Source organism: Lepidochelys kempii, chromosome 3 (assembly GCF_965140265.1).
Source record: "Lepidochelys kempii isolate rLepKem1 chromosome 3, rLepKem1.hap2, whole genome shotgun sequence".
Taxonomy (NCBI): Eukaryota; Metazoa; Chordata; order Testudines; family Cheloniidae; genus Lepidochelys; species Lepidochelys kempii.
The window spans coordinates 144,895,685-144,916,485 of NC_133258.1; the positions used below are offsets into that span (position 1 = coordinate 144,895,685).

The 20,801-nt window shown below is 41.6% G+C and overlaps 2 protein-coding genes across 2 annotated transcripts in view; both read left to right on the plus strand.

Annotated features, from left to right (window-relative positions):
- The window catches only part of FEZ2 (fasciculation and elongation protein zeta 2), a 74,905-nt gene extending 63,259 nt beyond the window's left edge, over positions 1-11,646 (plus strand). Inside the window, exon 9 of the mRNA XM_073338366.1 lies at positions 11,573-11,646. Coding sequence (XP_073194467.1) covers positions 11,573-11,646 — 74 coding nt within the window. The remainder of the gene's footprint in view (positions 1-11,572) is intronic.
- Positions 11,647-11,725: 79 nt separating this feature from the next.
- Positions 11,726-20,801, plus strand: part of LOC140909325 (maestro heat-like repeat-containing protein family member 1) — a 64,666-nt gene continuing 55,590 nt past the window's right edge. The window contains exons 1-5 of the mRNA XM_073338363.1: positions 11,726-11,810; positions 16,480-16,598; positions 16,911-17,039; positions 18,238-18,400; positions 20,347-20,439. Coding sequence (XP_073194464.1) covers positions 11,780-11,810; positions 16,480-16,598; positions 16,911-17,039; positions 18,238-18,400; positions 20,347-20,439 — 535 coding nt within the window. The 5' untranslated portion in view covers positions 11,726-11,779. The remainder of the gene's footprint in view (positions 11,811-16,479; positions 16,599-16,910; positions 17,040-18,237; positions 18,401-20,346; positions 20,440-20,801) is intronic.

A 20,801-nucleotide genomic window follows, 5' to 3' on the forward strand; every position in this document is an offset into this window, starting at 1 on the left:
TTCACATAAATAGTTTGTGTCATATGCTGGTAACTGTAAAGGAAACCCTGTTTCCGCACAAACATTGTCGAGGTGGGTCAGATGGTGTATAGTGGAAACTTATAAGGGGGTATCACAATCTCCCCCTGTCCAACTGAAAGCACATTCCACTAGGGTTCTGGCAGCCTTGGTGGCAGGTTTGAAGCGTGTTCCAATAGTAGAGATTTGTAGAGCAGCCCTGTATAGTTCTATACACGTATTCACAAAACATACCTTGTTAGATATTTCAGCCAGGTCAAATGCAGAGTTTGGTAGATCGGTGCCACAGTCCTTATTTAGTTAGGACTCCTTACCCATAGTCCTAGTTAATATGCAGACTACTGACTAAACTGTCTCAAGAGCGGGAATGTGCAGAAGATACTCGAAGAAGAAAAGAAGGTGGTTACTTGTAACCAAGTTCTTGGAAATGGACTCTGCATATTCACAGTCCCTGTCCTCCTTCCCCTCTTTTACGGAGTCCTATCTTCTACTGCTCTGTATTAGGAGTGGAAGGAACTGAGGCAGTAACCACTAGTGACCTCCTATTTATAGCCACACCCTCAAAATGTACTTATAGCCTGGGGGCAGAAAGGGCATAGACTCACAGAATCATAGGACTGGAAGGAACCTCGAGAGGACATCTAGTCCAGTACCCTACACTCACAGCAGGACTAAGTATTATCTAGATCATTCCTGACAGGTTTGTCTAATCTGCTCTTAAAAATCTCCAGTGATGGATATTACAACCTCCCTAAACAATTTATTCCAGTGCTTAACCACCCTGACAGGAAGTTTTTCCTAATGTCCAAACTAAACTTCCCTTGCTGCAATTAAGCCCATTGCTTCTTGTCCTATCCTCAGAGCTTAGGCAGAACAATTTTTCTCCCTCCTCCTTCTAACAACCTTTTATGTACTTGTAAACTCTTATCAGGTCCCTTCTCAGTCTTCTCTTCTCCAGACTAGACAAACCCAATTATTTCAATCTTCCCTGATAGTTCATGTTTTCTAGACCTTTTAAGTCTTTTTTTTTTACTTTTCTTGGGATTTTCTCCAGTTTGTCCACATCTTTCCTGAAATGTGGCACCTAGAACTGGACATAATACTCCAGTGGAGGCCTAATCCGCGTAGAGTAGAGCAGAAGAATTATTTCTCGTGTCTCCTGCTAATACATCCCAGAATGATGATTGCTTTTTCTGAAGCAGTGTTACACTGTTGCTTCATATTTAGCTTGTGATCCATGCTGTCCCCCAAATCCCTTTCTGCAGTGGTACTTCTTAGGCAGTCATTTCCCATTGTGTGTGTGTGCAACTGATTGTTCCCTCCAAAGTGGAGTACTTTGCATTTGTCCTTATCGAATTTCTTGTGAGCAGTTGACTCGGCATTCGTTCAATGGCACCTGTCGGTGCATGTCAAACCTTGAGTACAAGTAAGTAACGTTCATTGTCCTAAGCTCTGCCCACAGTCCTATATCCATCTATTTGTTGCCAAAATATATTCATAATATGAGTATCTTCACTCATTCAGTAGTGGAATAGTTATCAATACTAATATTTATATTTGCTCACGCTACAGAATAAACACTACTTCCAGACTCAGAGACATTACTGCATCAGTTTACAGATGGTTTATATTATAGCGGTTACATTTTTAACCATAATAGTTAACTTTGATGATCTGTAAATGGAAGTTTAGATTCTTAATTACAAAATGAAGCCACATAGGGAGCTGCTACGAGCCAGACCAATCACTTCCTGAGGAATTCAAATGCATGGTTCCTATTTCTCTCCTGAGATCCTGATAGCTTGGTTTACAGTTTACAGTAATGCAGGGGGACTGGATGTAGAATGCAATCTTGTTATCCAAGCCAAATCCCCGCTGTTACATCCTCTGCCTTGGTAAATTGTGAATGAAAAGATTGTGTGGTTAAAGGCTCTAGGGAGGGGCCTTGTCCTGTTTTAGTGATCCTGCCTAGTTTAAAACCATGATGTAAAGGGCTCTTTAATATATAGATTGGGCCTTATCAATGAGGTAAATGTATTGACATGTTCCTCACACCTCCACCTTGATTTATTTAATGAACAGATCCCTAAAGAGAAAGCTGTCATCTTCTGGACCATTTGTTTCTAATTAAAGGTCAACCTTTATTTGTGCTGCCTTATAGTGTTTGTCATCAGAGCTGCACTGTATTATAGAATGGGGATCAATGAGTTCTCCAGACTTCAAAGAATGTTCTGCTAATTTGAACTCAAAATGGCATTTTCAGTACCTGCTGCCAACATTTTGGTTTACTAATTCCTGAAAAAGTTAGAATTCTTCCTCTGAGTATATCTGTCAGCCCCATTACTCTGTATCATGCTCTAATACTAGCTGCTTCTGCATTCGCATTTTGCAGTCAACAGACTTTAAGTTTCAGAGGAGCAGCCGTGTTAGTCTGTATCCGCAGAAAGAAAAGGAGGACTTGTGGCACCTTAGAGACTAACCAATTTATTTGAGCATAAGCTTTCGTGAGCTACAGCTCACTTCATCGGATGCATTCAGTGGAAAATACAGTGAGGAGATTTATATACGCACAGAACATGAAACAATGGGTGTTATCGTACACACTGTAAGGAGAGTGATCACTTAAGATGAGCTATTACCAGCAGGAGAGCGTGGTGGGGGGGAGGGGGAGGAAGGGGAAGAAAACCTTTTGTAGTGATAATCAAGGTGGGCCACTTCCAGCAGTTGACAAGAACGTTTGAGGAACGGTGGGGGGGAATAAACATGGGGAAATAGTTTTACTTTGTATAATAACCCATCCACTTCCAGTCTCTATTCAAGCCTAGTTAATTGTATCCAGTTTGCAAATTAATTCCAATTCAGCAGTCTCTCATTGGAGTCTGTTTCTGAAGTCTTTTTGTTGTAATATTGCAACTTTTAGGTCTGTAATCGAGTGACCAGAGAGATTGAAGTGTTCTCCACCTGGTTTATGAATGTTATAATTCTTGACGTCTGATTTGTGTCCATTACCATTACCCTCTGATCCCACTGAGAGTTACCAAAAGAAACTACACCATTTGCTCAAGAAACTCCCTGAAAAAGCACAAGAACAAATCCGCACAGACACACCCCTGGAAACCCTGGATCACTCTCCTTACAGTGTGTATGATAAACACCCATTTTTTCATGTTCTGTGTGTATATAAATCTCCTCACTGTATTTTCCACTGAATGCAGCCGATGGAGTGAGCTGTAGCTCACAAAAGCTTATGCTCAAATAAATTGGTTAGTCTCTAAGGTGCCACAAGTACTCCTTTTCTTTTAACAGACTTTAAGGTTCTGCTTGAAGAACTTCACTTACGTGTGAGAAACTCTTCCTTGTTTAGCTTTTATCAGTTTTTACTACTGGAATTGTGTTCTTTGAAAATTTCCCCAACATATGCATCGACTCTGTGGGTGTTCCAGGGCTTCAAGCACCCACTGAAAAAAAACGGAGGGTGCTCAGCACCCACAGGGCTGGGTTAATCTTTTATGGGCCCAGACTGTGGCCAGGCCCTGAGGCTCCTCCCCATTTGGCATCTCCCCCCAAGGCCTCACCCACCACCTACACAGGGGTGTGGGGGGCGGAGAAGAGTGAGCAGGGAGAGGGAGTAGAGAGGAGCGAGTGGCGGGTGAGTCCTTGGAGGAAGAGGCTGAGTGGGGGTGGGGTGAGGGCAGGCAAGGCCATGGTCCAGGCCCTGGATCTCCTCCTGTGTGTGGGCCCAGCACCATTGGTGCCATTTTAAACCCAGTACTGAGCACCCCTGAGCCACAGTGTTGCTGACAGTTTCATCCAGAAGCTACAGTGAGACATAATGTCTTTAAACTGATACAAAGGTGGAGACACCGTGTAGGTGAGTGCAATGATTTTAATATACTGTAATTCATGATATGTAATTATGTAGTTCATTACTATTTTAATAATGAGTAAAGTAAGACACCAATGATAGGCACATATTCAATAACTAGAAATGTATAAATATGATGAAAATAGCCTCTCCCCCAAAACTGGCAGAGCCGCTCCCCCCCCCCCCCCCCAACACACACATCTCTTCAAGAGCACCCACTGGCAAAAACAAAAGTCAATGCCTGTGCTCACCCCCTAAGTTCCCTCTAAACTGTGCAGCCATGCAGCTGCCTATTAAGCGCCACACAGATGCTCAGGGCTGCAGTGGGGAGAGATGCCCCTCCCCCGGCCCTGTCCCAGCCCAGCCCCATCCCGGACCTACCATGCCGGGGACAGGTGCCCCAGCCCCAGACCTGCCATGGCTGGGGGACAGGTGCCCCTCACCCTCCCAACCCAGGTGCTGCTTCGGGGGGAGAGCTGGGGGCGGGTGTTCTCTCCCCATTGTACCCCAAACCCCTCATCCCCATCCCAGAGCTTGCACCCCCTGCTGGAGCCCTTCCCCCCCCGCACCCCAACCCTCTGCCCCAGCCCTGAGCCCCTCATCCCTGGCCCCATCCCGGAGCCCGCACCCCCAGCCAGAGCACTACCCTGCATCCCAACCTTCTGCCCCAGCCCTGAGCCCCCTCCCACACTCTGAACCCCTTGGCTCTACACCACCACATGAATTTTATGTGCACCAATATGGAGGTGAGGTATAACAAAATTCATTCTGCACATGTGTGGGAAAAATTGGAGGGAACACAGCTCACCACTAAGGGATAGATACCTGCTGACTTTGTGTTTTTGTCCAACTATTAAATACTTCTCTAAAATACATATACATATACATGGCCACATGATGGCACTATTCACCCACATTTGAAACAGAAGAGCCCATGTCTGGCAAGGGAAAAATGAAATCTATTTATGACAGAATAGTCTAGTACATTATGGAAAAAAAATTATAGACACCTGTGTGCATGTTTAAATATATAGATTTACAAAACAGTAATTTATCAGATTTTTATCATATGTTCTTATTTATTATAAGTATCTGTTTAGCAACCAGTTTTCTCTGTACAAAACATCATCCCTGAGGAATTTATAACATGTATGGTTCAAAGCCCATAGTCTAGTGCAGAGGTTCTCAAACTGTGTCCTCGGTTCACTGGTGGTCCACCAGCTCCATTCAGGTGGTCTGCAGATAGTTCCCTCTGAGGTGTGCGCTGGGGTGGACGCACACCTAATTAGTGGATCCGTGCTTTCACCTTAGATATAAGCTGCTGTTAGCTTAGGGTCCTAGTAAGGGGCCCGACACTTCAAGGTGTTAAGGCTGTGCTGTCAGGTGCTGAGTGCTTTCATTTCCCATGGACTTCAGTGGGAGTTGAGGACATCAGCATCTTGCAGAACAGTCACAGTCCCTTTTGAAGGTTTAGGCCTAATAATTAGGCTAATTGTTGACACTGATTATAAATTAGCTATCACTTCATCTCCTAGCAGCCTTAGCATCATTTTTTAAAATTGATTCCTACACCCATTAATTTCCTTTAATTTCTTTAAGTGGTCCATAATTGTCAAACATCTCTGAGAGCTTATAATCCTTTCAGTCAGGTGTGGATAAGGTGGTAAACCAGATCCCCAATTAGTGTAAACTGGTGTTGTCCATAGGACTGCACATGAGGAATAGGAATTTGCCTGTGTAGATCATACTGAAGAAGCAAGGTCTGTCTTCTAGATTGCAAGTTTTTTGGGGTAGAGTCTCTTTTGTGTTGTATATAGCAGAAAGCACACTGTTTACACTAAACAAGGAATACATAATTCTGTGTTTTGTCTGTAAGGGCTGACGAAAAGCAGAGAATTCTCTTTTGCTCATTCAAATGTTAGTGATGTTATTAATAATTGGCCAGGTATCACAGAATTATGAACTTAGAACATCAGAAGTAAGTGAAGTAAGGTTTGGTTTACACTCCCCTTAGCCTGTCATTTTTTCTGAACGTGGACTAATTCAGATCAGATTGAGACTTTTAAAAAAATAATCACACATCATTTCATGATAGCATGTTAAAAGGGTAAAACTACTTATAAATAACTGCTCCTCCCCCAAACAAATAAAATAAAAGCATGTGCCCACACCAAGAGAAATATATTTCTTTTAAAACATGTAATTGGATACTTGGGTTACTCAATGCAGCAAACTCTTAAGCATATGTAACTATATGTGAATAAATTTTACCCACATAATGTAAGTATCTGTAGGATTGAACTTTTAGATTGTAATCTCAGCAGGGCAGGGATCCTGTTCCATCTCTGTGTTTTCAGAGCATGCTCAACAAGGCATCAAGACCTCTATACTAAGTAAGAAAGGTCAGTTAGTAGAGAGAGCCTATTGCTACACTGTTATACACCACTCAAATGATCCAATTCCCACCATTCATCTGATACAATTTGGTGCATGAAAGTTGGGTTGATTGGGTTTTTCCTTTTCTCTGTTTTCCATAGGTTTCACTGATTAGCTCTTCCTGTATTTTTTTCAAAACATAGTCAAGAGACAAACAAACAGAACACTTGGTCTCTTCCTCCATATTTTTTTGTATTCACACATTTGGGGTCAGATTCTGCCTCTCTCTACTTGCATTGAGAGGACCTTATTCCACCACTAAATTCTACTGAGGAAAATGAGAATACTAATAGAGTATGGTGGTATTCAACCTGGGTACAGGAGGCAGCATTTATTTTGTAAATGCATCTTCTTCACCCCCTACCTCCCTGTCAGCTTCTGGGAAACGGCATGATCAATAACAAACTATTCATATTTTTAAAAGAGAAACACTGCTTATGTAAGGAGGAAACTTGGGAAGGTTTGGCCCATATGATTGGGTTTCTACAGTGCAAAGCACAATAGGGTCATGGCCCATGATGGGCTCCTAAGCGCTAGCACAATACAAATAATTAATATATAGTTGTTGAGGTTTTCAAACTGTACCAGATTGATTGATTGATTTGATAGCCCCTCCCTGACCCTGCCCAACTCCCAAACCTTGTATACTCAGTGCCATTGGGTTTCATGCTCCTTTTACATTGGTTTTACACCAGTAACCCCACTGACTTCAATGGAGTGAGAGGAAAGTTAAGTGACTACCAGAAGAATCTGTTAAACAAGCCTTGTAGCTGATCTCCTAGCAACAGTATGGTAGTCCATTATGACCTGTCCTGACAATGGATAAGTCACTGGCATTCAGTTGGTTGCATGCGTAGACACTGGATATTCTTATATTTGTTCTAGTGAACTCTGCTTTGAAAAACCTAAAGATCTAATGAATATTTAGGGCCAGAGCCTCAGCTGGTGTAAATTGGTGTCTCTCCTTTAGGGTTAAGGGAGCTATGCTGATTTACACCAGCTGAGGACCTGCCTCAAACTGTTTTCTCCTTCAAGTAAGAAATGATCATCCTTCAGTTTACCTCAGAAGTGTCTGTACTGTATGTGGAGCCTGATATTAGTGCAGTCTGCAAAAGGGAGGGGAAGGTTTACTGCATAGGAGAGACTCAGATAGACATTTTGAGAAAGAATAACGGTAAGCATTTTAAGAGCTAGTTACATTCACTTCTCCTAAATTACAAATATACTTTGTGTCTTTTAGGTTCTAGAAGTACAGAACATGGTGATGTACAAGTTCATCTTAACCAATAAACAGAATGAATTAACAAAAGTACAGTTTCACTGAGCTAGAAGCAACCAAATCTGGGGAGAAGTTTGAACAGAACTTTGTATGGTTTTATTAGTAATTTATAACACCCGGAAGAGAGTGAGTCTGAGTTCTATGTAGCATAGGGTCTGTGTTAGAAGGCAGGTTGAATGAGCTCATAAAACCAGCCCTTTCCCAGTTACCTTCCTCAATATGAGTTTCTTAGGAGTTCAGCAATGTTCAGATTCAAGGTTTCTGTTTGGCTACCATGGATAAGATGGCCCACCCTCAAACTCTGAATCTGGCTCCTAACTATACTCCAAAACCTGAGCATTTTTGGATCCAGGGCTTTTTCACGCTCACCTTTACTTTTCATCATTTATGCTGTTTATTTATTCCTTTGCCTTTCACTCACCTTGGGAAATGAAGCTAGATAAGTCATTTTCACTTGCTGATTCTCATGCCTTAATACAACAGAATAATGTTTGGGTTGCAAACGCTGGAAGAAAATGGTTAAATCCACACAATAAATTGTGTTCATTGAAATAAATAAATAATGAAAACATTTCTGCTCATGCAGAATGGGTCTTGGATGCAAAATGGCTCATGCAGAGTAGTTCTTGCCAGCACCTATTGTAGCCTGCTGCTCAATATATATGAGGCATCTCTGCTTGACATAATTTCTAAACAAAGGATTACAATATCTGATGTAATGCTGCAGCTATAGCTTACCCTGCAAATTGAATCACTTCTGTTCTCCCTGTCTCATAACACAAGACCCAAACGGATATTCAATGCAAGGTGGTAAACTCAAAACAGATAAAAGGAAATATTTTTTTCTCGCATAGCACACAATTAGACTGTAGAACATTGTCACAGGATGTCACTGAGGCCGAAAACTGAGCAAGATTAAAAAAGGAACTGAACATTTGTATGGATAATAAGAATAGCCAGAGTTGCTATAGTTAATGCTAATGTACATTTTGGAGATGATATTAAGCTTCATGCTTCAAGGCTTAAGCCAGTCTTTACTGGCAGTTAGGAGGTTTTTTGCACCTTTCTAGGAAACATCTAGTACTGATCACAGTGGGACATTACATGGCGCATGGATCTGATCCTGGATGGCAATTTCCACTATATTCCTTTGTTCCTCTGCTTGTATGTCTGGAGGAATGTCTAGATGACATTGACAACTGGATGTATTGGAGCTTTTAAATAAAGAGTTGATAAAAAGTCAACATTTACACACAGTAACCTAAAAGAGAGAATAAATGTGATTCTTGGAGTGGCTCTGCATATTCCCACATATGAGTAACGAACCAACCAGTGCATCTTAACAATAGAACCTTCTCTGAGCAGTGCCTGTCACTGCACACATCTTCCTCCTCTTAACCCTCTCCTCAGTGTCTTCAAACATTCTGAGGATGAGGCTATATCAGGGTATGCTGTGCCTTTTACCAACTCAGTTCCCTCCAACCAGTTATGCCAGATGGAAGTGAACCTCTCCAGTGCATCAGGTCTGGGTTTTTCTACTATATTTTAATGCCTTTATATAATTGTTGTTGTTAGCTTTTAGTGTTTAGTTTTAGTTTTAGGTTTGGTTCTCTGTGATGACATAACTGAAGAAGAAGAAGCCAGGATTGAAGAGATGCTCTTCTTGCCCAGCTAGCTTCCTGGAATTGGACGACCACATTAGGTGCTCTAAATGCCTCAGAGAAAGTCACTCTCCTTCTTTTGATGTTCTATGGGTTAGACTTACACACTCAGAGCGGGTAAGGAGAGGCAGAATAGTCTGTATGTGCTCCTAAGCCAATGGTTTCTGGGAGATTGTTGGATCCGAAGACCAAGAGGCCTGTTTCATCTCCAACTGCCTTGTCTGGTAAGAGTAAAGTTCCTAAAGGATCCCACTGGTCTGGGTCGTCATTGGTTCCCACTCCTGTTCCTGTTTTGTTGGACCATTCTGTTAAAACTGCTAGGGTGTCAAAGGCATTGTCAGGTCAGCTGGTGGCTAAAGACCCCACATTTAAGCTGTTGGTTCTGAAGAAAAAGATGAGAGAGAAGACTGCCACTGTTAGCTGTGCTAGATCCCATAGGTCAGACTTACTGGATCTGTCCGATTCTCTCATGTCCTCTGCAATTCTGACACTGAAATCTAAACCATTTCCACATTCGGCTTCACAGCACACGGTTATGGAGCTGAAACTCTTTCCAGAGCTGCTGATGCCTAAACCCATAATATTGGTACTGTTGTTCATTCCCAATTCAGTGTCACTTTTGATTCTGAAAAGGGCTATTACTGAGGTGGCTGATGTTCCCCGTTAAGCTTCTGAGCATTCATCGGATCTGAGTGAGAGACTGTTGGGGAAGAGGAAGAGAGAGGCTTTGATAGATCTAAATCTGCTTCATCTGAAAAGAGGGGTAGATTAGAAAATTATTGTGACTGTCTCCAGATCCATCTTTGCCGCCTCCTCCGCCTACTCCTAGAAGTTCACCAGGCTGATCCTTCTGACCTTTTATGTCTCTACACCTGCTGTTGCTTTCTCTGACGATAGCTGTAATGGGATCTGAGATTGGATCCTCATAAGAGGATAGAGGAAGAGTTAAAAGATTTGAGCCATCCAAATTTTTACCACCTAAGTCTGGGTTTCCTCAGTCTTTTGGAGCGTTCCTCGTATGGATATGTTCCTGGATCCCAATGATTGGAGAGACTGACAGTCCTGGTCTCCGTGGTCTAATCTACCCCCAGAAATTTTTGAATCATCCACCTTATGGCTGTAAAAATGGGGTTCTGACTGATAAGGATCTGGTAGCTGAGGATTACGTGGATCCAATCTGCCAGATCCGTCTGCAGCTCAAATGGTGGTTCCTGACATTTTGTCGGAAGAAGAAGAAGAGGTGGTCATGCCTCTTTTTGAGCAGGGTCAGGTGGATACTGACTTTGATCCTGATTTGTCACCTGATAAGCATGGACATTGGTGCTGCATCATCTTTCTGAGCATCCTTTGCAATTCCACAAATCAGCGGGTTGTATGGCATCCACTTTGGACTTACCTCGTTCCTGTGGAAGAGGTGTCACACCCTGTATTCAACACTGTAGGTCCTCCTTCAAGGAATAGGACATCTTTACCCATACTGTTTGCAACCTGCTAAGACTGTGTATTTTATCAGCCTATCTAAGATACCAGACAAATGCTATCAGATACCTCATGAGTGTTTTTCATACTCACTGTGTTTACTGTTCCTCTAACAAGAGCCAGAGGATGAGCAAATTGCATGTCTTGATAGCCAAGCTTCCATTTACTCTTTTTTCACAAAGACAATGTGGTTCTTACACCTGATCCCAGGTTTTTACCAAAAATAGTGTCACAGTTTCACATCAGTTAATTTACCAGTGTTTCCCCCCCCCAAAGACTAATGCTAATAAAGGGGAAAGTGCTTTACATACTTAAGATGCTAGAAGAGCTTTGGTATCTTATTTAAATAGAACTAAGCATTTTAGGAACTCTTCTAAGTTATTTCTTATGCTGAGAGTGATGAATTGTCATGTATCTGCTCAGACTATTTCCAGATGCGTTAAGCAGTGTGCAATTGAATGTTACAAGTTAGCAGTAATACTTGTGCCCACTGTTGTGAGATCTCATTCCACTAGGGCAGTAGCAGCATCATTTGTTTATTCCTACTGGGGCAATACGTAATGTAAGGCTAGAAGTCAGTCCATATGTTTACTAAACATTATGTGCTGGATTTGGCTTCAAGAGAAAATATTAGGTTTGGTGGAGCAGTGCTGCAACCATTAATTAGGACACTGTTTCATCTCCTGGGTTTTTACCACTGCTTGCCAAATTACACGTAAGTGCGAATATGCAGAGCCATTTGAAGAAGAAATGAGGTTTGGTTACTTGTAATCAAAGTTCTTCGAGAGGCCTCTGCCTACGCTCACTTATTGCTCTTCTTTCCCCTTTTCTCAGAGTCCTATTTTGGTTCCTTTGGGTCAGTGGTGGAAGCAACTGAGGCAGTAGAGGGTGCAGCACCCCTTATGTAGCCTCCCCTTCAGAACGTTCCAAGACAGTGAGAGGAGCAGTAGGAGGGGGCACGCATGTGCTCTAATAGGCACTGCTTGGACAAGGTTCGACCGTTAGGCTGCATTGGTCAGCCCACTACCCACATGTGTGAACATGCAGTCATCTCGAAGAACTCCAGTTACAAGTAAGTAACTTTTTTTTTGTTTCCCCAGATGCCAGTGAGAACAGTTGATAAATACTTTTTAAATGGTTTTTTGTAAATAATCTTTAACTCCAGGAAAACAGAAATCTCGCTACTGGGTTGAATCGGGTTTTAGGAGGAGACTCTTGCTTCCTTCAGATTGACACTGATTGAAGAGACTTGTTCAGAGATAGTGGGCAGGTGGATTTATCTCTTAGGTACTTATCTGTTCCCTGTTATTGTAGTATCTGAGTTCCTCATAATCTTTAATGTATTTGTCTGTCAGTTAAGAAAGTGCTATTCCCATTTTACAGAGGGGGAACAGAGGTAGAGAGAGACTTGCAGAAGGTCATACAAGAAGTCTGGGGTGGAACAGGGACGTGAACGTGGGTTTCCTGGGTCCCATTGTGCCCTAACCACTAGACAATCCTGTTATAATAAACAACTGCACTAATTTAACTGAGAACCTTAAGCATTGCCATGTTTGAACCTGGCTGCATCAAAGGTAAGTGTGGGCAGGAGCTCTTCAAAATTAGGCTAGGCATTTGTCATTTGATTATGATGTAGAGAGGTTTGCTGCTACTGAATGAGACGCAGTGTATAGAAGTCCTACAATATTTTAAACAATCAGCTAAGTGTTATTAAGTAGCTTTTACTGTAAAAGAAAAGAGCATTATGCTGAGAGGTGCTGATGACTGCACTGATAACAAATCTGTTGGGACAGAGTGTGAATGCACTTTTCAATTTACATAACGGAGTTAATCAGACGCCCCCAATCTAAAACAAAAGGAGACTGTGAAAAACCCCACAGTTTGGACTGAGTGGGCAGGCAGCGAGGCTTTGATAAGTATTGTTCATTTTGCATCTGTGTGCGGGATGGAAGGCAGAACACATGGAAACTGAGAACAGACAGAACACCGAAAGGCAGAGGCAAAAAGCAAGAAAGCCAAGCACTAGCTTGTGAGCACAGTGTGACTTAGAGAGAAAATTTTGGGTCTGGTTTTGGCTAAAGAGGCTTGGGGGCTGTGAAACTGCACCTTTTGTTCTTGGTTCCTCCTGAATTCAGAGAAGGAAGACTTTGTACGTTCCTTGTAAATAAACAAGTAAGCGTCAAAGAAAATGCTACTTTCCAACAATTTCTTGTTCCAACTGGCACATCCCCAGGGCCCTAAAATTTGACTAGCCACTCAGGTCAAAAAGCAGCAACAGGATATTAAAATGAGACCTGTGATTTTGGCATTTTTCCTTTATATGTCTGTGGTGAACTGTGATATCTGCTATTGATTGTGCATAATTCTTAGCTACAGCTAGTCTGTACTAAAACACACTATTGTTTTTGTTACCCCATCTTACCTTACCGTCCTACTGCCCACCTGTTATGTATTGTCTATTAGACTATAAGCGCTTTGGAGCAGGAAGTGTCACTCACTATACATTTATAAAGTGGCTAGTGTGATGCTGTTATGACTTAATTGAGGTCATTAGTCACTACCACAACATCAATGTAAAATAATGATGATGTGATATTTGCTTTCCTTCCCCCTCTAATTAATCTGTGTATAACTCACTATGAAAGACCACTCACCCAAATTAGGATGTACAATGATCCAAGTACTTCAGTGTTGGAAGGAACCACTTTCACATACATTATTGTTTCTGTTTTAGTCTAAAACAACTACAGGTTGTGCCTAATCTACCCAAAAATGTCTCTTTAAATGACTTTCCCATCCCTACTTTAAATCTTTAGCTGACATAATATATAATTAATTCATCATTACCCCTTATGATTTAGCCAGTGTAGGATTGTGCACTACAGCACATTTAAGAACTTATGTATCCACGTTCTGTGGCCATATGTTGTGTACGTGACTTGGCTCATTAGGGTTTGTTCCATGCTCTCATATGCTATGTTGGACTTTTTCATAATTCTATATTGGTCCTAGGTAACTTAATAATAGTATCTTAAAACAGGAAATTGATAGAGGAAGCCAACTTTGCTATATTACAGTATTAACATACAAGGTATTACTATTTCCTGTAATAGTTCAATAAAACATTATTGTTATTAATGATGAATAGCATTTGTGCAGCATTTTACATCTTGAAAGGGCTGTAGAAACAACAGAGCCAATCCTGCTTCACCCTGATGCACTCTCAAAGGCCTTTTTCTAAACTGCTGTAACATCTTTATTTTCCTAATGGTTCTGTTTGAAGAGAGGAAAATAGGAGATGGAAAAGGAAAGAAGGAGAATATGTCCAGCTCTAGGACAGAAAGAAAAGAGAAGGCACATTCATACCAGGCCAGGAAGTAGGCAAATCACTTGCTAGATACTATAGGAGAAGTGAAAAGGGACGGACTCATGCCCACCCAGCTCAGGAAGTGCCTTTCAGAGAGTCTGAATGATCCAAAGCCAAACGTCATACTGGAGAATTCCTCTCATCAGTGATCTCCCTAACAGGACTTGAATACCAAGTTATCTTCCTATCACCACATAACAAGCAAAACCCGTCACAGCTATATTAAGAAAAGGAGAGAAAACAATATGGAGAATATTGTTACTGTGACTATATAAATCTGCTATTAAATACATTGGTGACCTTGAACATTGTGTTTAGTTTCAGGATAACAAGAGAGAGGCACAGAGAATAACATTTAAATTCAAGTCCATCCTCTTGCAAGGCCAAGACATCATCAACTAAAAGCGAACATATCAGCCAGGGAAGGTCAAGTTCTATTTTCAGTTATGCTGGTTCAAATCCAGATTTGCTCACACACCACCTTGACAGGTGCAGTGTAAGAACACTGGTAAATGGGAGTAACTCAACTGGTTTTTAATAAGATTATCCTGGATTTATACCTCTGGAACTGAGAGAAGAATTTGGTTCTAAAATGATACCACACTTGGTTACATCAAAAAAAGAAAAAGCAGAAACATATATGGTCCAGAGAAGGGCAACAAAAATTATTAGAGACCTCATGCACCCAGATTAGGGGCAGCATAGGTATGCTATGATTCTTAAATTTTAGTTTTCTTTTCACTTCATCATAATTTCATTGTTCCTCCCCCACCCCCCGTACTTCATGGTTTTCTATAGCCATGGTACCTCTAGACTAAAGGCTATTGTGTCTGAATTAGTGTCTGTCCTTTAAACCTGCAACTTTGGTGGCTAAATCCTGTGCAGCTTATTGAAAAGGTAGGAGGTTCAGCTAAATGTCCGTCTTTCCTGTCTTCCTGTGGTGGCACTGTTCTCACCCTTGAGATTAATGGTTGACTTGGCTGTGGAGTTTTATGGGTAATTTCTGCACTATCCCTGTCATTAGAAGAGTGTCTGGTTCACAGATTGACAGATATTTGTAATTAATTAAAATAAATGAATAATACTTTGCATTTTTGGTAACGCTTTTCCTCCAAAGTTTTCAAGGCATCTGACTGCTTACCTGTCTAGAGGTCAATTGTAAACTATTATTTAAATCAAAATTAATATTAATTCAGTTTTTCATAACTGCTTGTTTATCTTTTTCTTTTTTTCTGTTAAGTCTTCTGACTTATTAAGTTGCAACTTGTAGCAATCCAAACTTTCTGTCACAGAGCCCATAGAAGTCAGTGGTAGAGCTGAACAAAATGTTTTGACTGAAATTTTTTCCAGCAAAAAATGCAGGTTTGGCAACACCAAAAAGTTTAGTAAATTCATGTTGATTTTGCCAAATCATTTGTTAGGTGAAAAAAACACTGGAAAAAATAAAAAGTTTATTTTTGACATTTTCAAAACAAAAATGTTTCAGGTTTTCAATTGAAAATGAGTTTTTGTTTTGTTCCTTTAACCTTTTTTTTTTAATTAAAAAGTTTTAAAATGCTTGAAACTTAAACAAAACATTTAATTTGACCTGAAACATTTTTTTTACCCTTAAATTCACCAAAAAGAAAAGTAATACTTGTGGCACCTTAGAGACTAACCAATTTATTTGAGCATAAGCTTTCGTGAGCTACAGCTCTCTTCATGAAAACTTATGCTCAAATAAATTGGTTAGTCTCTAAGGTGCCACAAGTACTCCTTTTCTTTTTGCGAATACAGACTAACACGGCTGCTACTCTGAAACCTTAAATTCACCAGAAATTTTTTTAAATTTTGGTTTTGGTTCAACCCAAAACATTTTTTTATTGCAATTGTCAGTGAAGTAAAAAATACATTACTCACCCAGGTCTAGTCAATGGGAGTCTTTCCATTAACTTCAATGGTCTTTGGATGATGGCCATAGCTCCTGTGCAATGTGTTCTATATCCTCTCATTGCAAACTAAAGATTCCTTCATTTGCATAGCACTTTCCCTGTCACCGTGATTACGTTTTTCTTCCAGACTGTTCACTGTCTTCTCTGCATTACAAATCTGAGGCATTTGCAGGATCATGATAGTGTGAAACCTCTATATTCCATTGTGTCATTAACCATTTTGGACAGGGAGTGACAGGTCCTTGGCTGGTGTAAATCAACACAGCTCCACTGAACTCAATGCATTTAAAGCACCTAAGGATTTAGTCCAGAATGTAGGGAACATTTCCAGAGGAACTGATAGTGTGAGACTGTGCATTTCACTGTGTTTTTTGTCCTGCTTGACAGGGAGGAGGTGGGTATTCTCCTATTAGACAAGAATTAACTTTCTTTCTTTTTGTCAGCTTCAAAAATATTCCAAAAGGCTTTGGGGAAGGGAGAAGGAGTAACCGAGCTCACTGAATTGGACAATGAGGAGGTGGAGATAAAGAGCATCCTAGAATGTCTTGAGAACAATGATTTGGTATGAACAGTCTTTATGCAGTGCAAAAACAGTTTATATGAACCAGCCTCCTTCATTTTGCCTCTCCCATATAAGCCAACTTCTCCCCTCGTCTGTTCCCTGTGATTCATCCCACCTCTCTACTTACTTGATTTGATTCAGTCTATTTCCCTCACATGTTTCCCATATGCTCTGATTCCTTCTCTCCTGACCCATCCCACCAATCACAACAGTTGGAATAATATTATAATCCACAGAATTTGTCAGAAACTATGTTAAATTCTCACTTTCCCAAACATCAACCTAAGTCGCTGTTTTCTGTCCTCCTTGCAGCTGTCTGTGGAGCACCAGCTGCACATCTTGAGAAACCTAGAAAGAAAAATCAGTGTTGTCAACCACCTGAACAGTGACCTGGCTCAGCGTCTGCTTGACATCACCTCCATTAATCTAATCAAGAATACGGTAAGAATATAAGATGTAGGAGAGAAAGAGGGACTCAAAACTGAATCCAGACATCCAGGTCGTATTCAGAGGTTCATTCTTTCTTTAGGTAATAGTGCCATGAACAATAAAGGATGGTTACTGGTGTCCTGGGCATATGTCACATGACACGTTTCTGAAGCCCATATGATAACCTGAGCTGAGATTTTGTCAGCTCTCATGAGTTAAGTAAACATATTTAGGTTTATTCAGTAACTGAAGTGAACTATAACAGGCTCTGTGGCACTTTTGGCAAAATTATGTTCGAGAGCTAGTCATTCTGTTTACAATATGTGAAAATCCTCTTGTAGATGCATTTTGCTTCAACTGTCATTTAATGTTGTTTATTATTATAAACATTTATTATTTGTATTATAATAGTGCTGAGGAGACCTAGTAAAGGACCAGGACCCTACTATCCTTGGCATGGCATAAACACAGAACAACAATACAGTCCCTGTCCCAAAGAGCTTGTTGGTGTAGAACTACTGCCATGATCAGCCCCAGTTGTGGCTGCATGATCCTTTAGAGATTATACAACATATTATATGCCAAGTGCTTTGCGATCCTTCAGGAACCCAAATTTAATGCTGTTTTATTATTTTATCATGGATAATTGTAGGAAAGCAATGCCTGTCCTGGAATAGCGTGTTACCTTTGTCTGTCTAAACAAGCCATTTAAACTTATTTCCTCATTAGCATTCTGCCCGTTTAGATGACAGGACTGAATTCATCCCTGATGTAACTCTATTGAAGTGAGTGGAGTTATGCCAGGGGTCCTGTTCCTTTGCCATGGGATCTGAGTAATTCCCATTGATTTCAGTGGGAGTTACCAATGTCCTGAAGCTGGAAAATAGGATCCCAAGGATGAATTTGATCCATGATGCTGTAGCGGTGAGACCATAGGACTGTAATAACTAAGATAGGATACACCTTAAGTTAATCAGGTTGATCACTTTTCTAGTTCCCTGATAGGATTGCGTTATCCCCCCCGCCTTCTCCTTCCCCAAACATGGCAGGGGAGAAGGGAGACATGGTTTCCAGATCTCAGCTGAAGCTGTTCACTCCCTTACCTGTCTCTTGGACTCTTTTCTGATGGTAATGATTCCACAGAGAAAAGTCCTTCATGTGTAATTCTGAGTGCATCTAATAAGGCAAGAATTTCTCTGTGCTGATCAAGGAACTGAAGAAGGAATTTGAGGAGGCTGCCATTGCAATCCTAGTGGCCATTGGGAAGCACTGCCCAGGAGATGTCGTGGCCACGCTACAGGAAAGATTCCAGCCAAAAGTTCTGCCCCACCACAGTGTCCTCTGTGCAATGGAGAAGCTCTGTCAACTCAGTGGTACCATCTTTCTGAACTTCCTGTTGTCTGAGTTTCTTGTTAGATTGGAAAGTGTTTCGTGTTATTCTCCAGGGAAGTGTTCACATGTGTGGCCCCACTAAACGGGTCTGAGTTATCTGGGCTTTTCCTATGTACCCTTCATATAATGACTGCCACTCTGTGGCTGGTCAAAAATTTCCCATGTAAACTGGCTTTCAATGGAAAATTGGGGTTGTGACAAAATGAATTTTTTCATTACAAGTGTCTGCTTTCCTCGGTAGATTTTGTTTGGTTGGTTTTTTTGTCAAAATATTTTAGCCCCAAACCTAAAGATTGTGCCAAAAATGAGAGTTGTGGTGCCTCATGGAGTTGTAGTTTGCTCTTCATATTCCCGTTCTCCTCTATGAGCTTGGATCAGCTGCTTGACTACATCTTCCACAATGGATCATGGTCTCCCCCCTTGGTGAAGGGAGACCGTATAATGTGGAGAGCCTGGCCATGGTGCATTATAAGAGATGTACTCCAGCTGGGCCGCCCAGCCTAGAGAATAGAATGGGGACATGAAGAGCAAACTACAACTCCCATGAGGCACTAAATTCCCATTTTCAATTAAAAATTTCTGGTTTTGTGAAGTTTGGGTTTTTTTTTTTTTTCTGAAAACTTAAAATGTTCGGGGTGTGGGGAGGAGCAGGATTTCAGACATCTCAGCCCTACACCATTCACTCCTGAAGGAGCTTCCTCTCATCCTCTTAGGGATAGATTGTCCATAGCCTTATTGTGGCTGTGTCAGTGGTGGGAGGGAGTTTGGGCTCAGGAAAATCATAGTACTTGTGCTTGGTAGAGTGCTGGGGCTGCTTTCTTCACACACCACCCGGGTTGCAAATGGCCCCAAAAGGAACATGGCCCTGTCCCACCGCTGCACTGGACTGCAGAGCTGAGTAGGCTGCACCATCCAAAGGGACAGTGCAGTATACATGCTCCCTCCTCAAACTCCTTTGGGTCAGTGCAGCTTCACACTGCCTCCACCACAGGCATATGCCTTAAAGGTACAATCTGGCCCTTGTGGTGCAAGGTAAGTCCTGTACCCTTGTGTTTTTACACTTTCATTCGGTTTAGCTCATGCTTTTGGCTGCAGCAGGAGCACCAGTTTGGCAGAGACCATATCATCCAATGATTAATCTTGGCTTCTTGCAGGAGCCACTGACAGCTAGGAAGGTTGGGGTCTTGAAGTGCTTGAGGGGAAGGATCTGCTTCTGGGGCCAGGAAAGGAAGCTTTTGAAGGAATGGGAGGCGGAGGGATCCATTGGCTACTGTTGGGGAGTGCAGAAAGAGGTGGAAAGCTATCTTGGTGAGAAGGTGTAGTATAGATGCCTATGTATATAAGGACCCACAATATCTCCTGGACCTACACAACCGGAGACCCTCCTTCTGCTCTCCCTTACCTACACACCTTTCCACTACAGATTTTTTTTTTAGATTCTTGCAAACATCATTTTCCTGTGAAAATATTGCATTCCGTAAGAGTTTCTTTCTGAGAGGCGATCTGGGTATATTTCCAGGCCACAGATGGAAGATCTATAGTCTATAGCCAACCTTTGTCCTCTGTATGTTAATGGATAATGAGGGGAGAGCCCTTTATGTTATAGTGTTCCTAACATTTGGCTTTTTATAAAAACTACTTGCTGGAGCAGTTGTTTGTCAAGGTATCAGCCCACTTGGAACTGCTCACAAGTAACAACTGCTTGTAGCTTGAGCTACATCTATCAAAAATGCATAGAGTTGTGTATCCCTTTTACATATGTGATATGAAACACACACTCCATTGCTCTGCAGTGGGCTCGACAGGCAGATACAATTCCCTTAAGCAAATATCCCTTCATCCTGTATTGAAGATGAATCCCACAGGACAAAAAAGAATGTTTCAGCTGGAAACAAAGGTGATTGTGTTTTCCTTTCCTTTCTTCCAGTAATGGCACCCTATATAGGTGTAATGTGGGACTGTGTCCTGCCAGCCCTGCCCCTGGTCCAGTCAGAAGAATATATGCTGATATTTAGTGATGGTGAGAATTTCAAGTTTCCTTGTATTTTAGGGATTTTCCCTTTCCCAGGTCTGGATCTCATTTCCCACAGACTTCCTTTTTTGACTTTATGATGCATCAAGAGGGAGGAGGGGAGCAGAGAATTAGCAAGTGCTTGCCTGAGCACAGGGAATGCAGTTCTGCCTAAACTTATACAATAAGGGGGCGGGGGGAGGGGAAGCTCCTTATATCTTTTTCTTCCCCAACTGAGATCCAGCTACTATTGACTCCTAGCTAGCCTATATGTTTTCTTAGGCCAAGGATGAAAGAGAGTGGAGAGATGAGGCAGAGGAAGTAGCTGAATATACAGGTCAGAGAGGTCTGGAGAAGAGAGTCCAAGGGAG